The 19907-nt window shown below is 37.4% G+C and overlaps 1 protein-coding gene across 1 annotated transcript in view; it reads left to right on the forward strand.

Moving 5' to 3' along the window:
* The first annotated feature begins 4684 nt into the window (after positions 1-4684).
* Positions 4685-19907, forward strand: part of NUP58 (nucleoporin 58) — a 28124-nt gene continuing 12901 nt past the window's right edge. The window contains exons 1-11 of the mRNA XM_083362222.1: positions 4685-5006; positions 7803-7939; positions 9502-9537; positions 10117-10269; positions 11369-11503; positions 12010-12120; positions 13685-13709; positions 14415-14480; positions 14746-14920; positions 16479-16558; positions 16939-17057. Coding sequence (XP_083218348.1) covers positions 4894-5006; positions 7803-7939; positions 9502-9537; positions 10117-10269; positions 11369-11503; positions 12010-12120; positions 13685-13709; positions 14415-14480; positions 14746-14920; positions 16479-16558; positions 16939-17057 — 1150 coding nt within the window. The 5' untranslated portion in view covers positions 4685-4893. The remainder of the gene's footprint in view (positions 5007-7802; positions 7940-9501; positions 9538-10116; positions 10270-11368; positions 11504-12009; positions 12121-13684; positions 13710-14414; positions 14481-14745; positions 14921-16478; positions 16559-16938; positions 17058-19907) is intronic.

Consider the following 19907-nt stretch of genomic DNA (forward strand, 5'->3'; position numbering starts at 1 on the left):
TGGGTGGAGTGGGGAGGGAGGGAGGGAAGAAGGAAGGGCAGCTAGAAGGCCGACGTCTCCCACAGCGACCCCTACAGCCCCGGAAGACCCGGGTTTTTTTTGCTTGTTTAATGAAATCGTTAAATCCATGTGTCGCCCATCTCACTTATCAAAGCGAATTTGGGCTGCTTACGGTGTAATAAAATCGAAATGTGAAAATAATTATTTATTAATTGATTGATTGATTGATGGGATTTATATCCCGCCCTATCTCTCGAAGGACTCAGGGCGGCTAACAACAAAACATATAATAAGTACAGAAATTAAGATAAAAATAAAGTTAAAATCATCTGTGCAATAAATTATCAATACAAGAACATTTAAAATTATAATTTTAATTTTAAATTTTAACTTAATTTTAATTTTTAATTTTAATTTGTTTAATTGTGGGCTAGTCTTATTGAATTCTATTTTAAAGTGTACTTATTTGTATTGTTTTAACTCGCCCTGTAAACCGCCCTGAGTCCTTCGGGAATAGGGCAGTATATAAAATCAAATAAATAAATAAATAATAAATATCGACGCTTCATAAAAGAGATAAAGCACATACAGGCAGTGGGCACGCATACCTGCATCCTTGTATTCCAGTGCTTGCATTGGTACACCAAAGAAAAATTATGGATTCATGAAAAAGAAAAGTGACGATATTTGACCTATCGCATTAACTCAATCTCATCCTTACAGGGTTTTATATTATTGCGTTCAATAAATTCAGGAAACTGGCAGGGCAAACTACTGTACATAAACAATTCCCACATTCACTAGCACTAATGATGTTACCTAGCAGGTAATGAAACATCAACAATCAAACAACTAAGCTCAGAGAGCACCATCGACTCTGATAACTCTAAAAATTCAGAAAATTAGGCTAGCATGTTTAAGATTTTGCTCTGATTTTACTTATAGCAAATGAAGGAATAATAAGGTAAAGGTAAAGGTTCCCCTGCACATGCGTGCTAGTCGTTTCCAACTCTAGGGGCCGGTGCTCATCTCCGTTTCAAAGCCGAAGAGCCAGCGTTTGTCCAGGATGTCTCCGTGGTCATGTGGCCGGCATGACTAGACGCCAAAGGCGCACGGAACGCCGTTACCTTCCCACCACAGTGGTCCCTATTTTTCTACTTGCATTTTTACGTGCTTTCGAACTGCTAGGTTGGCAGAAGCTGAGACGAGTAACAGGCGCTCACTCTGTTACGCGGCACTCGGGATTTGACCTGCCAAACTGCCGACCATCTGATCGACAAGCTCAGCGTCCTAACCCACTGAGCCACTGCGTCCCTTTTGAAGGAATAATATGTATGTGCAAATCTGCCTGTTTCTGAACTCTGTGATTCTTTGCTTCTTCAGCATTCAGGTCTCTATCATTCTCTTTAGCCTATCCTGTCTTAAAAAGCAAGAAAAACTGCAAGAAAAAAGTATGTTCTGATAAGTCCTGATCAGGATATTTCTTTCAGGTTTAATGTTCAGTTAGGCTTACTGGGAGGACACCCCCACCCAATCAGAAAGCAGCCACGCCTCCACCCAGTTAGAACACAGCCCCACCGGCAGTTGGAAGGAAAGGAACAGACAGACCACGCATTGCTCCTGGAAGCAGCAGGAGGAACACTCCGGTCTGATGATGACGGATGGGATTTCGTCGAAACGTCGCCACAACTTTCTGAAGATGAAAGGAACGCGGGAAGAAACCCGAGACTCTAGATCTACACATACAGACACCCGCGAGAATCTACGAAAACAAATATATATATATATATATATATATATATATATATATATATATATATATATATATATAACATATATAGCTCTCTATGAAAACTTAATAGACCTATTCTGCTTCTTTATATATTTTGATACAAATTTTAATATTTTGATCTGAAGGCCGTGGGTTATAGGTCAAAAGAAGTTAATGGCACAACAAATAAATCAATGTTGAAAGTGCCACAAAGACACTGATTGGTAAACTGGAATTCTTGTGACATCATCCTCCTGGCCAATCAAATAGAAAACTTCCAACCACCAAGGAATTTGCGGAACACATTGGCTTGTTAATTTTCAGGGAAAGGGTTAAGTTAATGGTTTCTTTCAATTTTTACAGATGAAGGGAAAGATTCAAGTTAACAACAGTAATGTCAAGAAAGAAAGACCTTTCAAACATGGGCCTTTTCTGGCGAGGGGGTCCCAAGGCCAATAACGCAGTCAGGTAAAAAAGAGTATTCAGGACAGGTTATTCAAAGGTTTATTACATCCAAAAAGGTCCTTTTGTGGTACTTTAATAGTACTATGGGGTGCTGTTATTGCTACTTCTAATTACTATGAATTCAGTAAGTAGATTACAAATATTGAGGGCTGAAACTATGAACAGCCTTAGGGCATCTCAAGGACTATAATACTGATTGTGGTATGTCTCCTGAGATGGGTTAAGAATTTTCTTGAAAAAATATTCCTTTTCTGGATTGTGTTTTTAAATATCTATTAAATAAATTAAAAATGAGAAAGAGTATTATGTACTGTATGGATATATCTTTCATTGGGTGTAAGATGAAGGAATGGTAAATGAGGAAGTGAAACCTGCCCATAAGTATCATTTTTAACAAAACCATAGTTGGCTGTGATATTCTTGAACCTTGTTAACACCTACATAGAACAGGGACTTTTAGCAGGTGATAAACTTTTTTTTTGTACCAGGAGTGGACCATCTGTGACCCCGGATCTGATTCAAACCTCCCTGCAAGAGACAAGTTCAGACTTTAGGTAAGAGCCATTTCTTCTTGTTTCAGAACTGGGCAATGTCAAAGGAGAAAAAAATCAGAAAGGTGTCCCACACCTTGCCTGTTATGTGTCCTCCAATAAATAATCTCTAAAAATATTATTGCTATTATTTCCCTTTATATGCAAGTATACGTATGTATTTATATTTGGTCAGCATAAGACAGCAAACATACCTAACACTCCTGCCTATTTTCCCCACAGTTCTGTGCAGTTTTGATTTTAACATAGTTTTGCACTAGTTTAACATGTCTCTTAAAGGTTCCTTTGCATGGGACCACATAGATCAGCGTTTCTCAACCTCAGCCACTTTAAGATGTGTGAACTTCAACTCCCAGAATTTGAAGTCCACGATCTTAGTGACTGGCTATTTATTCTAGACTTTATTTGCATTCGAATTAGCATTGCCAGAACTGCTTTTCCTCCAAAATATCAACAAATCCAAATTCTTCGGTTCCATGAAAAATAAGCCTACTTAACCAAGAGCTGAACTGCACTTTTGTGTAGCTAGAATACAGTGCACTGCACATCTGCTATTAGGGGAAGCTTCTCCTTCCATAAGGAAGGAGCAAAATTGCTCCCCATGAGGCTTTCCGAATTAAAACACTGTACAGGTAGTCCTCAACTTATGACAACTGAGCCCAACATTTCTGCTACTGAGACATTTAAGTGAATTTTGCCCTATTTTAGGACTTTCTTGCCAGTTGTTAAATGAATCACTGCAGTTGATATGTAACATGACTGTTAAGTGAATCTGGTTTCCCCATTGATTTTGCTTGTCAAAAGGTGTTCCCAGGACACTGCAACGGTCTTAAGTATGAACCAGTTGCCAAATATCTGAATTTTGATCACATTATCATGGGGGTGCTACAAAGGTCGTCAGTGTGAAAAACGGTTATAAGTCACTTTTTTCAGTGTAACTTTGAGCGATGATTAAATGACCTTTTAAGTGGAGGACTACCTCTACTATAGGAATCGATCCGTTCAGTCTCATTATCCACCTTGTTATCTTCTTTGTTGTTGTTAGTTGCTGAAGTCTAGCTTGTAGGATTTTAAGCATAACGTTACTAGCATGAGAAATAAGTGCAATGGTGCGATAGTTTGAACATTCTTTGGCACTGCCTTTCTTTGGAATTGGAATGTAAACTGATTTTTTCCAATCCTATGGCCACTGTTGAGTTTTCCAAATTTGCTGGCAAATTGAGTGTAGCACTTTCACTGCATCGTCTTTTAAAATTTTGAATAGCTCATCTGGAATACTGTCACCTCCACTAGCTTTGTTGTTGCTCAGCTTTTCTAAGGCCCACTTCACTTCACATTCTAGGATGTCTGGCTCGAGGTCAGTGACCACCTCATTGTGATTATCAGGGACATTAAGCTCATTCTTGTATAGTTCTTCTGTGTAATTTTGCCATCTCTTCTTAATCTCTTCTGCCTCTGTTAGGTCCCTGCCATTTTGGTCCTTTATCATGCCCAAGAGTTATCTTCTTTACTCTCCCTTTATTATTCTGCCCTTTTTTCATGTAGACTGAGAGCTTCTGTACGGGAGACAAATTCCCGGCGTGTCTGATCACACTTGCCTGAATAAAACAATTCCATTCCTATCGCGCTGATTTATTTATTGACTTGGGAGGCCGGTGTGTGGTGTAGTTGGTTAACATAGTGTGGTGGGATGGAGGGTTTGTTGTCACTGTGTGTTGGGGGGAAGAGAGCAGGGGGGGGAGGCTCAGCTAATCTCAATGTACACATGTTGTACTTTGACAATAAAGGTTTATTATATTATTATTTATTATTCGCATGTACGCGGAAGGGGAGGGGACTGCCGACCAGCAGGCTCGGTGCGCGCATGCGCAACGGCGCTTCGGGTGCCGCCGTTTGTCCGCGCGCCTTTGACTGCGCTTCTCGCGCAACCTGAGCGTCCTCTTTGAAGTTGCCGCGCGGGGCTTGCGGGGCTGCCGGCGTCCCTGCCGCGCGGGGGCTGAAGCCCCGGTTGTGGGGAGAGCCCTCCGGGCCTGCTTCTTCGGCCGAGCGCCTCCCGCTGAGTCGCAAGACCCTGCGGGTGAGGTCTTTCGGGCCGCTGCCGCCATTATGTCGGCGGGCTTCTCCTTCGGAGCCGGCACGTTGGCTTCCGCTACGGCCGCTGCTGCGGGCACCGGCGGGGGAGGCGGCGGCGGGGGGTTTTCTTTTGGAAGCACGCCGAGGTAAGTAAGGGGCCGTCCCGGAGGCTTTCCTCGGGGCACTTGGCGCTGCACGTGTGCCTGACTTGTCCTTATTTTACGACGCTTGAAGGCCGTGGGGTTGTCCCCAAAGATGGGGAGAGCTGCTCTAGCTCCCTGGCGTCTCTAAAAAAGGAGAATCCTAACTAGAAATTGGTAACAAAAGCATTAAGCAACAGGAATCGCAGCTTTTCCATGCTGGAGAGAGCGTCGAACAAGGCTCCAAAGGAGCCCTGACCAGTATATCGTATAATTTCAGGGTACTGAGAGTTCTTTTTTTATTGAAAAGTTTTACAATACATTTTATTTTTAACAAAACAAAACCCCTCCCAACCCCCTCCCCTCTCCCCAACCCTCCCCAACACCTCCTTCCCTTCCCCCTCCCCGACTTCCCAGAGCTGAATACAGGGTATAAAAATACAAACAATCATAATCTACCTTATGCAAACAACAATAAACTATTAAATCTATCGCACTTTAACTCTTACAAAATAACTACAAGTAATATAAATATCACATCAATACTTACTCAAATGCTAGGTGAAACTTTTTGGTCCCATATTTATTCTGAATATAATCAATCCATTTTTTCCACTCTGCAATATATCTCTGTTGCGAGTGGTCTTTCAAGTACGCCGAAATCTTTGCCATTTCCGCCAGGTTGGAAACTTTTAAAGTCCATTCTTCTATAGTCGGCAGTTCTTCCTTCCAATATTGCCCTACTAAAAGTCTTGCTGCCTTAATTAAATTCAACATCAACTTAGTGTCCACAACAGTAGTATCAGTAATAATACCCAATAAAAACAATTGCGGACAAAACTTTAGGTACTGAGAGTTCTTGACTTATCGGTGCCTTTTTAGTGAGACACGTTTTATTTAATTTATTTAAATAAACGTATATGACTCCCGACTCATGTAAGTGACTAGACGGCTAAACATTGAAAATGAAAACAGTAAAAGCCCATCAAAGATTAAAACATAAATAACCTGAGATGAAGTAGATAATATGGTCTGGTTATATTGCTTTTCCGAGAGAGTTTAGGTACTTGCAGATTGATTGAGGCTTTCATGTCTCTTTAAGCAGAAAACAAGCATTACAGAGTTTTACTCTTTAGGGGGACATGTGCACAAGTTTTTTTTTCCCCATCCTAAATTTTAAAAGGACTTAAAACATTTTTTACAAGTTTTACCATCCATTCCTCCAGCTGGTTGAAATTGGATAGTAAACATCCTTCTCACTCCTCATTTTCCTGAACATAAATTATAGGGCAGCTGTGTAACATATCTATTTTATAACATGTTATATAGGTGTATACCAGGGGTTTTTCAAACTTGGCCCTTTTATGACTTGTGGACTTCAATTCCCAGAATTCCTCAGCCAGTGTGCCTGGCTGAGGAATTCTGGGAGTTGAAGTCCAAAAGTCATAAAAGGGCCAAGTTTGAAGACCCCTGATGTATATGGTTATGGGGAGGGGATGTGATCCATTTAAAATTTGTTTCCATACACAGCATTAACTACTTGATTGCAATCTTCCCTAATTCACTTGCCCTGAAGTTTATCAATGATTAGAGGTGATGTGTTTCGGAATTCCAGAAGGCATTAAATTAGGCATACTTTCCATATCCCCTTTCAGTACCACATTCAGCATTTTATGCCGAGTATGTTCTGTCATATTTGGAGCATTTTGACTGATTTTTATGCCCCTTTCTATTTTTGTATATTGACAGTTTTTGTCAAATCTGCTGATGCCTAACTCTTCTATCAGTTGATGAAAATTTGATTTTGCAATTATGTATCAGTGTGAGCTTAATTTTATTTTTTACAGTTGAAATACATGAGATAATTCATTGTACTTTGGTGGGTGGGTGTGTTTATTAACAATATACCAGGACAATAGCAATAATTACAAGGATGTGCTATAATAAAGCAGCAAGGTCTAAGAAGAACGTGTGCTGGCATACTTTTGAGGAATAGATATGTGAGAAAATTATTGATATCTAGCAGTCTTTTTGTTATTTTAATAATGGTTCTTTTTGGAATTTTAGGTTGAAAGTTCAGTTTTAACTTAATTCTGTAAATATTAATGCTAGCTAGTAAACAAAAGTTAACCCGATCTCTGGAATATCTAACAAGTAGTGAAAAGAAAAACATGATTCCTTAGGACTTTCTCCAAATTAAAGATTTTGTTTGGGAAGCAGTATTAAATTTTCCTATCCTCCTCAAAATAGGCGATATACCTATAACAGTCTTCCATAACTCTTGAAACACATTAGAACAGGCAAGTCAAACTCATGACGTCACATGACTTTTTCCCCATTGCCAGCAATGGGGTGGGTGCGGTTTCAGCGTGATGCATCCGGTCCACGGGCTGGCAGTTTGTCATGCCTGCATTAGGAGCAGCAAGTTAATAAAAGGCAGGATTCACACATAGTGCTAAACTATGGCTTAAATCTGAACACAGAAATCTTATTCGGTTATGTGCTCTGTCCCTTTTTCTTGATACTGGTAGAATAAATTATCTGAACAAATCATTAATTTGCATTGTACAAAGTTGGGGTTCAGTACATCAAGGTTTAAACAATTGAATATAACATACAAATATAGCAATGTTAATATTGTTAATGTTAAATAAGTTAAACAATCTTAACTGTTACAAACTCACTTGGTTGAAGATGAGATATTTGTTAATTGTATTTAAATTAAAGCATGCTATTATAGCAGTGAAAAAAATAAAATGAACAATGAACATGTGCTTAATAATTTTTTACTTTATAATTTAGCTCATCTGGAGGCCTTAACTTTGGGACGTTGGGTTCAACAGCTACCACTACTACAACTACTCCTTCTGTGGGTTTTGGCACTGGACTTTTCAGCTCAAAGCCTACCACAGGTTTTACTTTAGGAGGGACTAATACAGGTAAAGCATATTTCAGTTATTCCTATCAAAATGTGCATTGATTAGCTTGAATGAATTATGGAAATGAATTAGTTACACCCTTCCTCTTGAAATTTGGCCCTCTACCCTCCTAGCCTTCCAGAAAGGACTGGGTTTTTCACCCTGGGGTAGAGTGAGGTGAATGAGAGGATTAACAAGGGACGAGATGACGTTTGAAATTGATGCTAGGTTTTTAATGTTTATGGTTTTAATAGACATGCATTGTGCTGTTTTTACTGATGTTTTAATTGTTGATTGGAGCCATCCTTAGATCAATATAAGATGGGCGACTATATAAATTTTATATAAATAAAAAATAAAAGTGGCTTTATTTTATTGATTTATATGTATGCCACCTTTGTTATTTTTACAAAGGCAGCTGACCTATCCAACATTCATTCCTCTTAATTTCCCCCACAACAACCTTGTGAGTTGCATTGGGCTGAAAGAAAATAATGGCCCAAGGTCACCCAGCTGACTTACATGACTAAGGCCAAATTAGAACTCATAGTTTCAGTTTCTAGCCTGATGACTTAACCATTAGAACAAACTGACTTAATGGCAGAATGGGCAAATAAAAACATGAAATCAGTTATGATAACTTCTCACAAATGAATGTGAATATATAGGTCCCAGGATAATGCTGCAGGATCCAATTTGGGTCGGTCACCGGAACCAAAGGTTTTGTCTTCTGAGCTTTCAGAGATATGCTGGAGCCCATCTTCAGAGAACTTCTCTCTAGCAGAGTGTGTGCTGTTCTGTGTTATATGGTATTTATATGGTACCTGTTGTATGTAGTTTTTAGATGCTGATTGGAATGTGTTGATGGCTGGCTTTTAAGTCGTTGGCTGTTGTTTGCTTGTGGTGCCCAATCCTTGTCTTCCAAGTACTTGATATGCTGGTGGTAAATCAGCACTCCTGTTGACTGAAGCCTGCTTCCTTGGCTTCAATCACTTCCCTGGCTGTTTTTGTGCCTGCTCATCCAACAATCTTAGTAGCTGCAAAGTTGAATGTGTGTCCTTGTTCATTGTAGTGTGAAGTTACCAATGAGTTCAGGTCTCCTTGTCTGACTGCTCACTTGTGTTCTCGGTGATTAGCTTCCTTCTCGTCTGTCCTACATAGTTACAGGGACAAGGAGATCTGTGAATTGTTAAGTTGATGTGAGATTATAGCTACAAGGCATGGAAAGGGTTTGACTAGAATAATATGGTTATACAAGTGTCTATTAATTAGACATATTTAAAGGCTAAACATACTGTATAATGTAGTTAAACAATAGTGTTCGGTCTGAATTTGAATGTTTGTTCCCAATATAGGTCATTATCCTTTTTAAAGTAGCTGTTAGAAGGCAGCTGCTGCCTTCTGGCTCTTTTGGAGGCAAATTCCAATTCTTTTTGGGCAGTGTAGCCAGCAGTTAGAGATTATGAGAATTGTCCAGAATACCTGGATGTATGAAGTTGCTTGCTTCTGTGCTGAAGATTTTGAATTTGTACCTTTCCATAATCTTCAATAATGGCATAAATTTATTTTGTATTCCTACACAGGAACAGCTACAACTATTGCTGCAGGATTAACATTAGGTAAGTATTATATAATCATTAACATTCCTTTTTCCTTACCTGAGAAGTGGCAGCTGGAAATGCCAAAGGAAAAAACATTGGACTTCGGTGATGTGAGGTTTAAGAGTATAATTCAGCTATTTCCTCTTGTAAAGTATTATTAAACATGGCAAAGTAGAAAAATGCTAGATGAAAAAGTATGCTCACACATCTAGATAACTTTGTAATGGTTTTATTGTGTCTAATTATAAATGTTATGGCCTTATTTGTGTTCTGGTTGTCGTATGTGAAGCAAAGAATATTTTGAACCATTTGAATTTCAGATTAGCTTCTCTTTATGGATAGTGATTGGAATTCTTAAATGGTAATTGTTAAATATGTTTTCTTCACTTACTTCTTTCTCAATATAAAGGAGCATGAGTAGATGCTGAGAGCCATACTGATGGAATCAGGGTTGGACTGAAACCTGGGAGACTCTCACAGTGTGCCTTGCACGGCTGTTGTGAAGATTAAATGTGTGTGTTGGGGGTATACTTCCTAAGAATAGAAACCACATAATAGTGCATTTGTATAAATAAATGAAACAAACTGTTTTTATAGGCACGCCTGTTTCTACTACTACTTCTACTACGGGCCTTAGTTTGGGTTTCAGTAAACCTGCTGGATCAGCCACCCCATTTGCTCTAGCTTTCACTCCCACTACTTCTTCTGGACTTCCATTATCTTCTGCCCTTACTTCTGCTCCAGCAGCAGGTAAGCTTGCAATAGTTCTGTCTTCAAGTATTCTTCTCATTCTCCTACTGCCTAAATTTCCTAGTTACAATTGTTACAAAAACTAATTATACTTTAGGCACATTATTAAAGGACTCTGCCCGATTTGGTGGTAGGAATCCTAAAGCTTATTAAGCTGAAATATTTGTTGAAGGAATATATATAATAAAGTTATCTTTGAGTTGAGCTCAACTCCTGAAGACTCCATTACACGTCTATGTCATTTTCTTGGCAACAGAGCAAAAATGTTTTGCCATTGCCACTTTCTGAGATATGTTTAGCTGTCCAGTTTAACCTAAAGTCCTGAGATTTCTTGGTTGAGTCCCATTCAGATACTAATCTTGTCTGACAATTTATCTTTTCAGTATCAGTTGAGGCTGATTAAATGCTCCCAGTGTCTACTTACAGTGTTAATAACTGTAGCTAAGCTAAAAGAAGCTTCTGTGACTTTCTGACAGTCACTGAAAAGTCTGCCTTGTTTGTTAAATTTGTATGACCACCCATCTCACCAAAAGTGACTTTGGGGGCATACAACAACTCAAATACTTTTAAGTAATGAAAAATCAAGGGTACAGGATTTGAATCCACTTGCTATGCTGAGAGAACATTGGGCTCAATAACGTCAAGTCTATGTCTAAAATGACTTTTAAGTTCTTTGTATATACTTAAAAAGATTAAAAAACGACTCATTTGAAAGAACGTGATTTCAGTAGTGACCCAGATTCAGTAGTGATGAGTCAGTCAGTAGCTGACTCGGAGCCCAAGTACCTTTCTAAAATTTTTGTGGAATTCTTGCATTTGGAATTTTGAACATCATGAAGGAATTGATAAAATTTTACCAATGGATGACTTCAGCTATATGGAAGGGTTCTAGAACATTTCTCAAGGAGGCCTCAAGTTTCAACAAATGCATAACTGTTTGGTTTAAATAATGAACGCCAAAATGAATGTTATGTCTGTAGTCTTTATAGCCGCATTAAAATAGCATGTACTGAGATGGTTGTTAGGATAAAAAAAAGTCAAGATGTATCACTTTCTTAAATGTTCAGGATCTGAATGGCATGCTCTGCTTAAAATTCAGGCTCTTCTGGTTTTACATTAAACTTGGGAGGCACCACCGCTCCAACCACAACTGTATCTACAGGACTTTCTCTGGGGGGAGCCTTGACTGGTTTAGGAGGAACACTGTTCCCAAATGCAAGCACAGCTACAACAGGTGATATTGCTCATATTTATTACTTAAAATGTTCACAATGTGGATCTTATGTGTGGATTTAATTTCATAATTTAAAGGATTATCAACCCTGCTAATCCTTTAAACTGAAACAGGTAGTAATTAATCTGATTTAAAAGCAATACGTGAAATTGTAATTACAGCTTCAGCTTATTGTATTCCCTTTTGAAATTACAAATAATTTTAAGCTCAAAAAAAATATGAGCAAGATTCAGCTTTGATCTGAGAGTTGTTTTGGTTCTTCTGTATCCCACTGTATACAATCTTTGAACATTGGTGTCTTCAGAAAACCTCTCGAGTTATTGTTGACGTTGGAAAAGCAGGCTTGCTGGTAAGAACAAATTCTAATTACAGATTCCTGTAATTATAGTTTCAGAGTTACTGCTAATGACATTAGATGAAAATTCTTTCAGTCTTCATGGATCATACATCTTACTTCATAAAATCCTGAATCTGTTCTTACCCCAAAATGTTTGTATTATTTTCAGGGCTTGGACAAAATGCTTTTGGTTTGACCCTTGGGACAGCTGCAGCACCTGCTACCACAGTTAATGAAGGTCTCGGTGGCATAGATTTCAGTAGTTCTTCAGATAAAAGAAGTATGTTTTTAAAAATACGATTTTGTAGTTATTTGAACCTACAAATCAGGAATATTTTGGGATTAGTGGCAGAAATTGCAGAGCCAATTGCCATCATAATCCAAGGATTTCCTATAACTAACAGATGGTATCCAATGGGTATTAGTTTTTAAAAAGTGAACCAAGTGTTTCAAAGTAATTGAAAATAAAGTCTGCATCTTAGTGCATATATTAATAAACAGAAAGCAAATTAGCTAATATACATAAATGTACTTGGATCAGTTGAAATTAAATAACAGCAATGGTTTTATTGACATAAATCATGGCTTTTAGAACAAAAAGGAAATATATCTCCAGATTTATTTTCTATATTGAACCTAAGTACTTCAGTTTAAACTAATTTCCTAGTTTCTGAATTGAGAGATTTATTTCATAAATTGTATTCATAATTTTCAGATTAGAAATATTAGTTGGTGGAAGAATTTTTCTGCTAATGTATTTTCCAACTTAGGTTACAGTTTTATAAGGATTTCACTTGGGTGGGATGGTTTTATTTCATTGTTTTAATCTTCCTAAACAATTATGTAAAATAGTTAGCATTATTCCTGTAGTATAGATGGGAAAGTATTAGGCTAAGAGAGAGTCGCTTAAGTCCAACTAGAAAATGTTCCTGAACATTTTTCAATGTCATGTTATCACTTAAACAGCTATCGAGTTAATTTTCAGATAAATTTAGAGGGATTCAATCCAAATTCTGAAGACTGCTTTTTTTTCTGAGGCACCCAGGATAGGAATGGTATCTTTGCTATTGAGGTGTTTTGGGCTGTATGGCATAAAATATTGCCACACACATTTCAAATAGATTTTCTTAAACTATTAAAACTGTTCTAGAATGTACATTCCCTGAATAAGTTACTTTGGTGCTAATAAAATATTTCTCCTCTGTTTTGTTCTAAGAAGTTTAATAGAAAGTGACCTGAGAATTGTTTGAACATCTCATTAAATTAATGATTATGTTGGTATCCTTTTTATTTTTTATAGTGATTTTTTTAAAAATTAGAATTAAAAAGTAAAAAATATATAAACTAAATAGAATAAAAAATAGGGGAGAAAAAAAAATAGAAAAATAAAAAAACCTTTCTAGAGACTGCTGTTTTGTGATTTCCTCACAAGGAGCAACTGTATGAAACACTTGTGAACAAACTCAAATCCTCCCCTTGTCCAAAGAGGAACTTACAAATAGCTGGCGTATTTGCTGACTCTTCATTCTGCCATAGTCATCAGGTTCGCTTTTATCAGAGCTGTCTTCAGTTCACCATTTCTTACCCGAATGTCTGTTTATATCCTTTTTAAAGGTATACATTAGATATTGTTGGTAAAATTCTATTTGATCAGGGGTCTTCAAACTTGGCCCTTTTATGATTTGTGGACTTCAACTCTCAGAATTCCTTAGCCAGCATGCCTGGCTGAGGAATTCTGGGAGTTGAAGTCCACAAGTCATAAAAGGGCCAAGATTGAAGACCCCTGTATTTGATAATGTCATAAAGCTAAGAAGGGCCTTCTAATTTGTAATGTTTGTTACTAGGTGACAAAACGGGAACAAGACCAGAGTAAGTAAATCAAATATTATAATTACAAAAGTAACTGACTCGCAGGCCTATAAACATAATTACATACTTAATAGTCTAGGTTAATTTAATTTAAATGGAAAGGTTAAAATAGTGAAGTTGGTCATAAAACATCTGATACTATTTCAAGCAGGATGAGTGAATGAATGAACCTTTATTGTCAAAGTACAACCATGTATACATTGAGATTGGCTAAGCCTCTGTGCCCACACCACCACAACTCGCAGTGACAACAAACCCACCATCTTGTTGCACCATGTGAGCTACGGTAATTGCACAACACACCGGCCTCGCAAGTCAATGATATAGTTTGGAATGCTTTGTTCATTTTTGACACTTAACTATGAACTGTGTTGGCTGAGCTGAAAGAAATGTGAAGTAGCATATGCCTGATTTTTCCTACTTAAGATATTCAGTGTATGTGATTTATATGGAATTGAAAGCTGAAGAAAGTAGTTCTTTATCTCTATATTGTTTTACTTTTTTAAAATCTTTAAGAAAAATACAAAATATAAGTAAAATGCCAAGATACACTAAAATAAAAAAATGAATGAAATAATCCTCAAACTTAAAGACATTGTAAAACTCAGAAGCAGCAAAGATAAAAAAAACTCAGATAAACTTCTTTTATTTCTACAATGTGATATAAAAAAATTCTTGCTGATAATAGAACACATCTGTTGACAGGGATAGCAAAGCACTAAAAGATGAAAATTTACCTCCGGTAATCTGCCAAGATGTAGAAAATCTCCAGTAAGTAATTTCTTTATCCTTGCAATTCTTCATAGTTGTATATGTTTTTAAAATACTGAATTCCTTTAAAATTCAGTTGGATAACTAGTTGTGTTTGCATTTTTAAAATATTGAATGATAAACTATAAAGAGTCTCTATACATTTTCTCATATGCCATTGAGCTGCTGCTCTCATTTGCTACTTCTAGTCTTCACCACTCATTTTGGGTGGTTATTTTGACAGGGGGATTCTTTTTTCTGATTACCCCCTTCTTTTCTTACCTAGGAAGTTTGTGAAAGAACAAAAACAGGTTCAGGAAGAAATCAGCCGAATGTCTTCTAAAGCGATGCTTAAAGTGCAAGAGGATATAAAAGCTTTGAAGCAATTATTATCAGTGGCTGCAAGTGGATTACAGAGAAATACTCTTAATATTGATAAACTAAAACTGGAGACTGCTCAGGTATAGTTCCAAACAAGCTAATTTATTCTAATTTTAATTTAATAAAATTAGCTGCCTAATTTTTTTGGAAAATATTTCTGTTTTGTGTTTATTCTGTTGAAACATTTGTTTATCTCACAAGTGTGTGTTCTGAGTTTTAGCATGTCATTCCTGGGAAACTGATCATTTGATAGCTGGCAGTTTTAATCTTTTTACTCCTTGAACTCATCTGTAGACTTCTGTATTTCTAACCCTTTTCCCAGTATGTGAGTGTAATTATATTGGTATATAGAGTTTAGCATGATCAATATATTCATGGTATTTGTATATCTGTTTATTCTTTTCATTGTCTTCATATCTGCAGTCAGCTTTAAGTTTGGTTCCTCTACCACAAGGGTCTTCAAACTTGGCCCTTTGGTGACTTGTGGACTTCAACTCCCAGAATTCCTCAGCTAGCCTGCCTGGCTGAGGAATTCTGGGAGTTGAAGTCCACAAGTCATCAAAGAGCCAAGTTTGAAGACCCCTGCTCTACCAGTTATTAATTTGGTCTTTACAGTGAGTCTATGGTTAAATATAAAGAAGCCAATGCTAATGACAGATACTGGAGTTTGCCTTAGAATTGGCAGTGACAGTCTTGAAGTGGTAGGTAGCTTCTGCCTTTTAGAATCAACTATCAACAATAAAGGAATCAGCATCAAGACAAATGGGATAGCAATGAATGCTTTTAAAAAATAGTTGCCATGATATTTACAAAGTTAGAATCAGGTGGGCAATCATTTCTCAATAGATAGTGAAAGCTGGAATTGTAAAAAACCAAATAATAAGAGTGATGATGTTTTTGAACATAGTTGTTGATGAAGGCTCTTAGGAATGCCATGAAAAGCTGAGAATTGATTCAGAGATCTCACTTGAGAAACAAATGACCAGGCTCAGATGATCACATTTTGGAAATACTGTGCAAAGACCAATCTTCCTTGAGAAGTCCATGAACGTGGGACAGGCAGAGGGAAATGGAAGATGACAACAAGCAGTGAAATGCACACGATTATAGCAGCAATGTATAAACTGTTGGGATGAGGTCAGAGAGTGATCCTTGTGGAAAGTCGATCTGTGCGGCTGCTTATTGATAATACATAATCCATAATATATTGACCTTCTCGTTCAGACCTTTGCAGTGATTGGGGTAAATAGATACAGGGGAGTGAAATGGCCACAGCAAAATAAATAATGCTGTAAAAACTTGGGGATGGAAAAGCAATATTTGTGATTTAATCTTTTCTAGTGATTCAATTCTACATTTATAGTTTGAGGTTACTATAATGGCTATGTTTTGTTAAGCTCCTTTTAGGAAGATGATGCAATATAGTTGGTACCTGGAGATCTACTTACTAGTTGTGCAAATAATAACTTGGCTTTTACCTGGCTTTCTTTCCATTCGCCTCAATGATTTCAATAATGAAAAAACTTTACTGTTGAATATTGACTAATTTATTAGGAAAAATAGTTCACTAAAACGTTTACTTAAAATTTTTACTCTTTGGACTTTCAACTTTTGATTTTCCATTTCCTCCTTCTGCAGGAACTTAAAAATGCTGAGATAGCACTAAGGACACAAAAAACACCTCCTGGCCTTCAGCATGAAAATACAGCGCCAGCAGAGTAAGTAGAAAATTAAAAAGTGTGTTCTTAATCAAGATGTGTCAAAAACACTGTTTTTGGATCAGAGAGCCAATTTCCTTAATAGTTCATCCTGCAAAAAATACGCTTCCTTTGGTTTGAGTGTTTCCTTGGATTTTTAGCATGAATAATCACATCTAATGCGTGGAAGTGATTACAACTTCTTTTTTAAAAAAAAATGTTTTCATCGTGTTTTTCTGTAAATGCTATTAGTGACTTATATGAGAAGTCACAAACCAGTGATTTGTTGGCTGTGTTGTTTGATATGTTTACTAATTGTCTTGATCTTCAAAATAATTACATTTTTCTTTAGAGTGATACTTAATCCCATCCATCACTGTTTTGAAATATACTTGATCTAGTTACTTCAGGATTTTGATTGAGCAGTTTGAAGTACAACTGCAGCAGTACAGACAGCAGATTGAAGAACTGGAAAATCATCTTGCTACCCAAGCCAACAATTCACACATAACTCCACAAGGTACAAATACATTAATATCTTTGTTAATTACCTTATGCAGTACCCTTAGTATGTGGTAAGCAAACAGCAATCTATGCAGATAAATACTGTGTAAGACTGCAAATTTAGTGTTACTATGATTCGCTTGTTGCTAAATTATGGGAGTATTTATAATCGCAAGCCCTTTAAAGGATGAAATAGTTGCTTAATATAAGAATAATATAAGTAGAAGATACACTGTCTGTGATTATAAATTAAAAGCGTCTCTTTAATATTTCTTTTCACACAGATGTTCTTCCGTAAATCCCTAGCATTTATTATTTTAGAAAAATTTTCCAGATCAGCCAAAACAAAGCACAATACTAAGGAAAACCTTTACTTCAAGATATTCAGCACACTCATACATAAGAAAAAAAATCTTAGAGAAATAATGTCTCTAAGTGTTTTATCTTTCCTGTGCAAAAAACTAGCCTTCCATCCTTCTGAGGTCAGTAAAATGACCCAGATTGTTGAGAGCAATATGTTGACTTTGTAAACTGCTTAGAGAGGGCTGTAAAGCACTATGAAGTGGCATATAAGTCTACGTGCTATTGCTATTCCTCTTTCCCTCCTCCATAATTTGGTAATCCTATATGACAAGCTGTTAAAATATGGTTTGGATGACATAATGTGGGTCCACAGCTGGCTGGTAACTATACTCAGAAAGCATTAATGACTATATGTCATGTTGGAGAGCAGTAATGAATGAGCTTCCATAGGAAATAGTCAACAATTTTAGAAATGGCCTGGATTGGTGGGATTAATAGGCTGCTTATCAGATTTGAGGATCATGTGAAATTGAGGTCTGGCCAACACCAAGGATAACTAAGTGTGATTATATTTGGAAACAGTTTGTGTGAAGTCATTGATGGCAAACTAAACATGGGTCAACAGTTTTGGCCTGCATTAATAGAAATATTGTATTAAAAGCTGAGAAAACTTCATCCCTTTCTACTCAGCAGTAATGAGGCTACATGCAGAGTGCTGTGTACAATACTGGGTATTCTATTTCCAGAAAGATATTGTTAGGTTAGAGAGGATTCAGAAGAGTGCAACAAAATCGATTCAGGGACTTGTGGACAAAAAAAAGGGGGGGCGGGTTTGTAAACTTTAGTTTGAAGAAACATAATAGCCATTTTCAGGTACATCCAGAGAAATAAGGGGAAGATGGTCATGAACCATTTTCCATGGCCCCAGAAACTAGGGCCACATATATAAGTTTTTGTTATCTACGTCAGGGATCTCCAACCCCCAGATCCTGGCCCACTATCGGCCGCACAAGCAGCAGGCATACACGCAGGCACTCCACACAAATGGAGCTGTGTGCACCTGCCACTCACACAGAACCATACCCTCTTCCCCCCCCCCCCCCGCCAGGCCACTGATCTTTATTGGGGACCACTGATCTATATTTCATTTATATAATAAAAAAATTCTGTAACAGTAGGAGGTTATGGATTTGCTTACTCTGGATGTTTTTAAGAAGAGGCCACCTCATGGATGGTTTAAATGTCTTGCGGAAGACTGGTGGGGCTAAATTATCCTTGTGTTCCATTTCATCCCTGTAAATCTATTGTTATAAATTTCATGACAACTGATGAAAAGTATGCTCTGTTGACAGCAATAAGAATTATGATTTTTTTTTTATTGAAAAGTTTTAAAATACAATTTTCCTTTAAAAAAAAACCCCTTCCCCCTCCCTCCTCCCCCCCTACCTCCCCTCCTCCCCCCTCCCTCCTCCCCCCCTACCTCCCCTCCTCCCCCCTCCCTCCTCCCCCCCTACCTCCCCCCTCCCCCCCTACTTCCCAGAGCTGAATACAAGGTATATATATATAAAAAAAAAGCAAACCTAAGCAACCATATACTAACAACTATAAATTCTAAAATCCATCACTCTCTAGCTTATATAGGGTAAAACAAACCTTAACAATATTAAATATATGTATATAAAAAAACTAGAATAAGAAAAGGACACTCTCTAGCTTATATAGAATGGAACAAACCTTAATAGTATTAAATATATATTAAAGACAAAAAAAAAAGAAAAAGAAGAAAAAAACCCCTTCTCAACCCTATACTTATCCTAAATAAACTCCATCCATTTTATCCATTCCATGATATAACATTCTTACAAATAATTTTCCAAATTAACCAAGGATCCCAAATCAAAAAACTTTAAAGTCAACTCTTCTGTAATCGGCCGTTCCTCTTCCAGTACCACAATCCAAAAAAGCTCACCCTTTCCACAGAACCACCAAATATAAAAATATATTGCGTCTACACCCAAATCTTTTCCCCCCTCCCCTACTTGACTACTTGACTATATCGTAAAAGTTCCATAGACTTCTGCAATTCCTGCTACTTTCTCTTCTTAGATCGTTTTGCAGCAGCACGCGTCACCCTCTGTTTTATAGATTCATCCGACGAGGTTGTATCTTGATCTCCTCCAACACCGTTGTCTTCTATCTGACCATCTTCGGCCTCTTGATGCACTCCTCCAGATCCCTTTCCAGCTTCCAAAAGTGTTAATGGCGTTGCATTTAAAACATTATTGTAGAAATCACGCGCTTGCATCACAGTAACCAAACGGTACTTTTTACCTTCGTGCGTCACCATCAACCCCACTGGGATCTCCCATCTGAACCTTATATCTCGCTGCTTGAGCTCTTGCACAAGAAATGTAAAATCCTTCCTTCTCCTTAGAATCTTTGGAGGAATTTCTTTTAAGACCAAAACTTCTTGATTAGCAATCATAACTTTAGTATCATAAGCAGCTTGTATAACTTCATCTCTAGTTTCCCTTTTTGCAAAATATACCACCACATCTCTAGG

The sequence above is a fragment of the Vipera ursinii genome (genome assembly GCF_947247035.1).
Source record: "Vipera ursinii genome assembly, chromosome: 4".
NCBI classification, from domain to species: Eukaryota; Metazoa; Chordata; class Lepidosauria; order Squamata; family Viperidae; genus Vipera; species Vipera ursinii.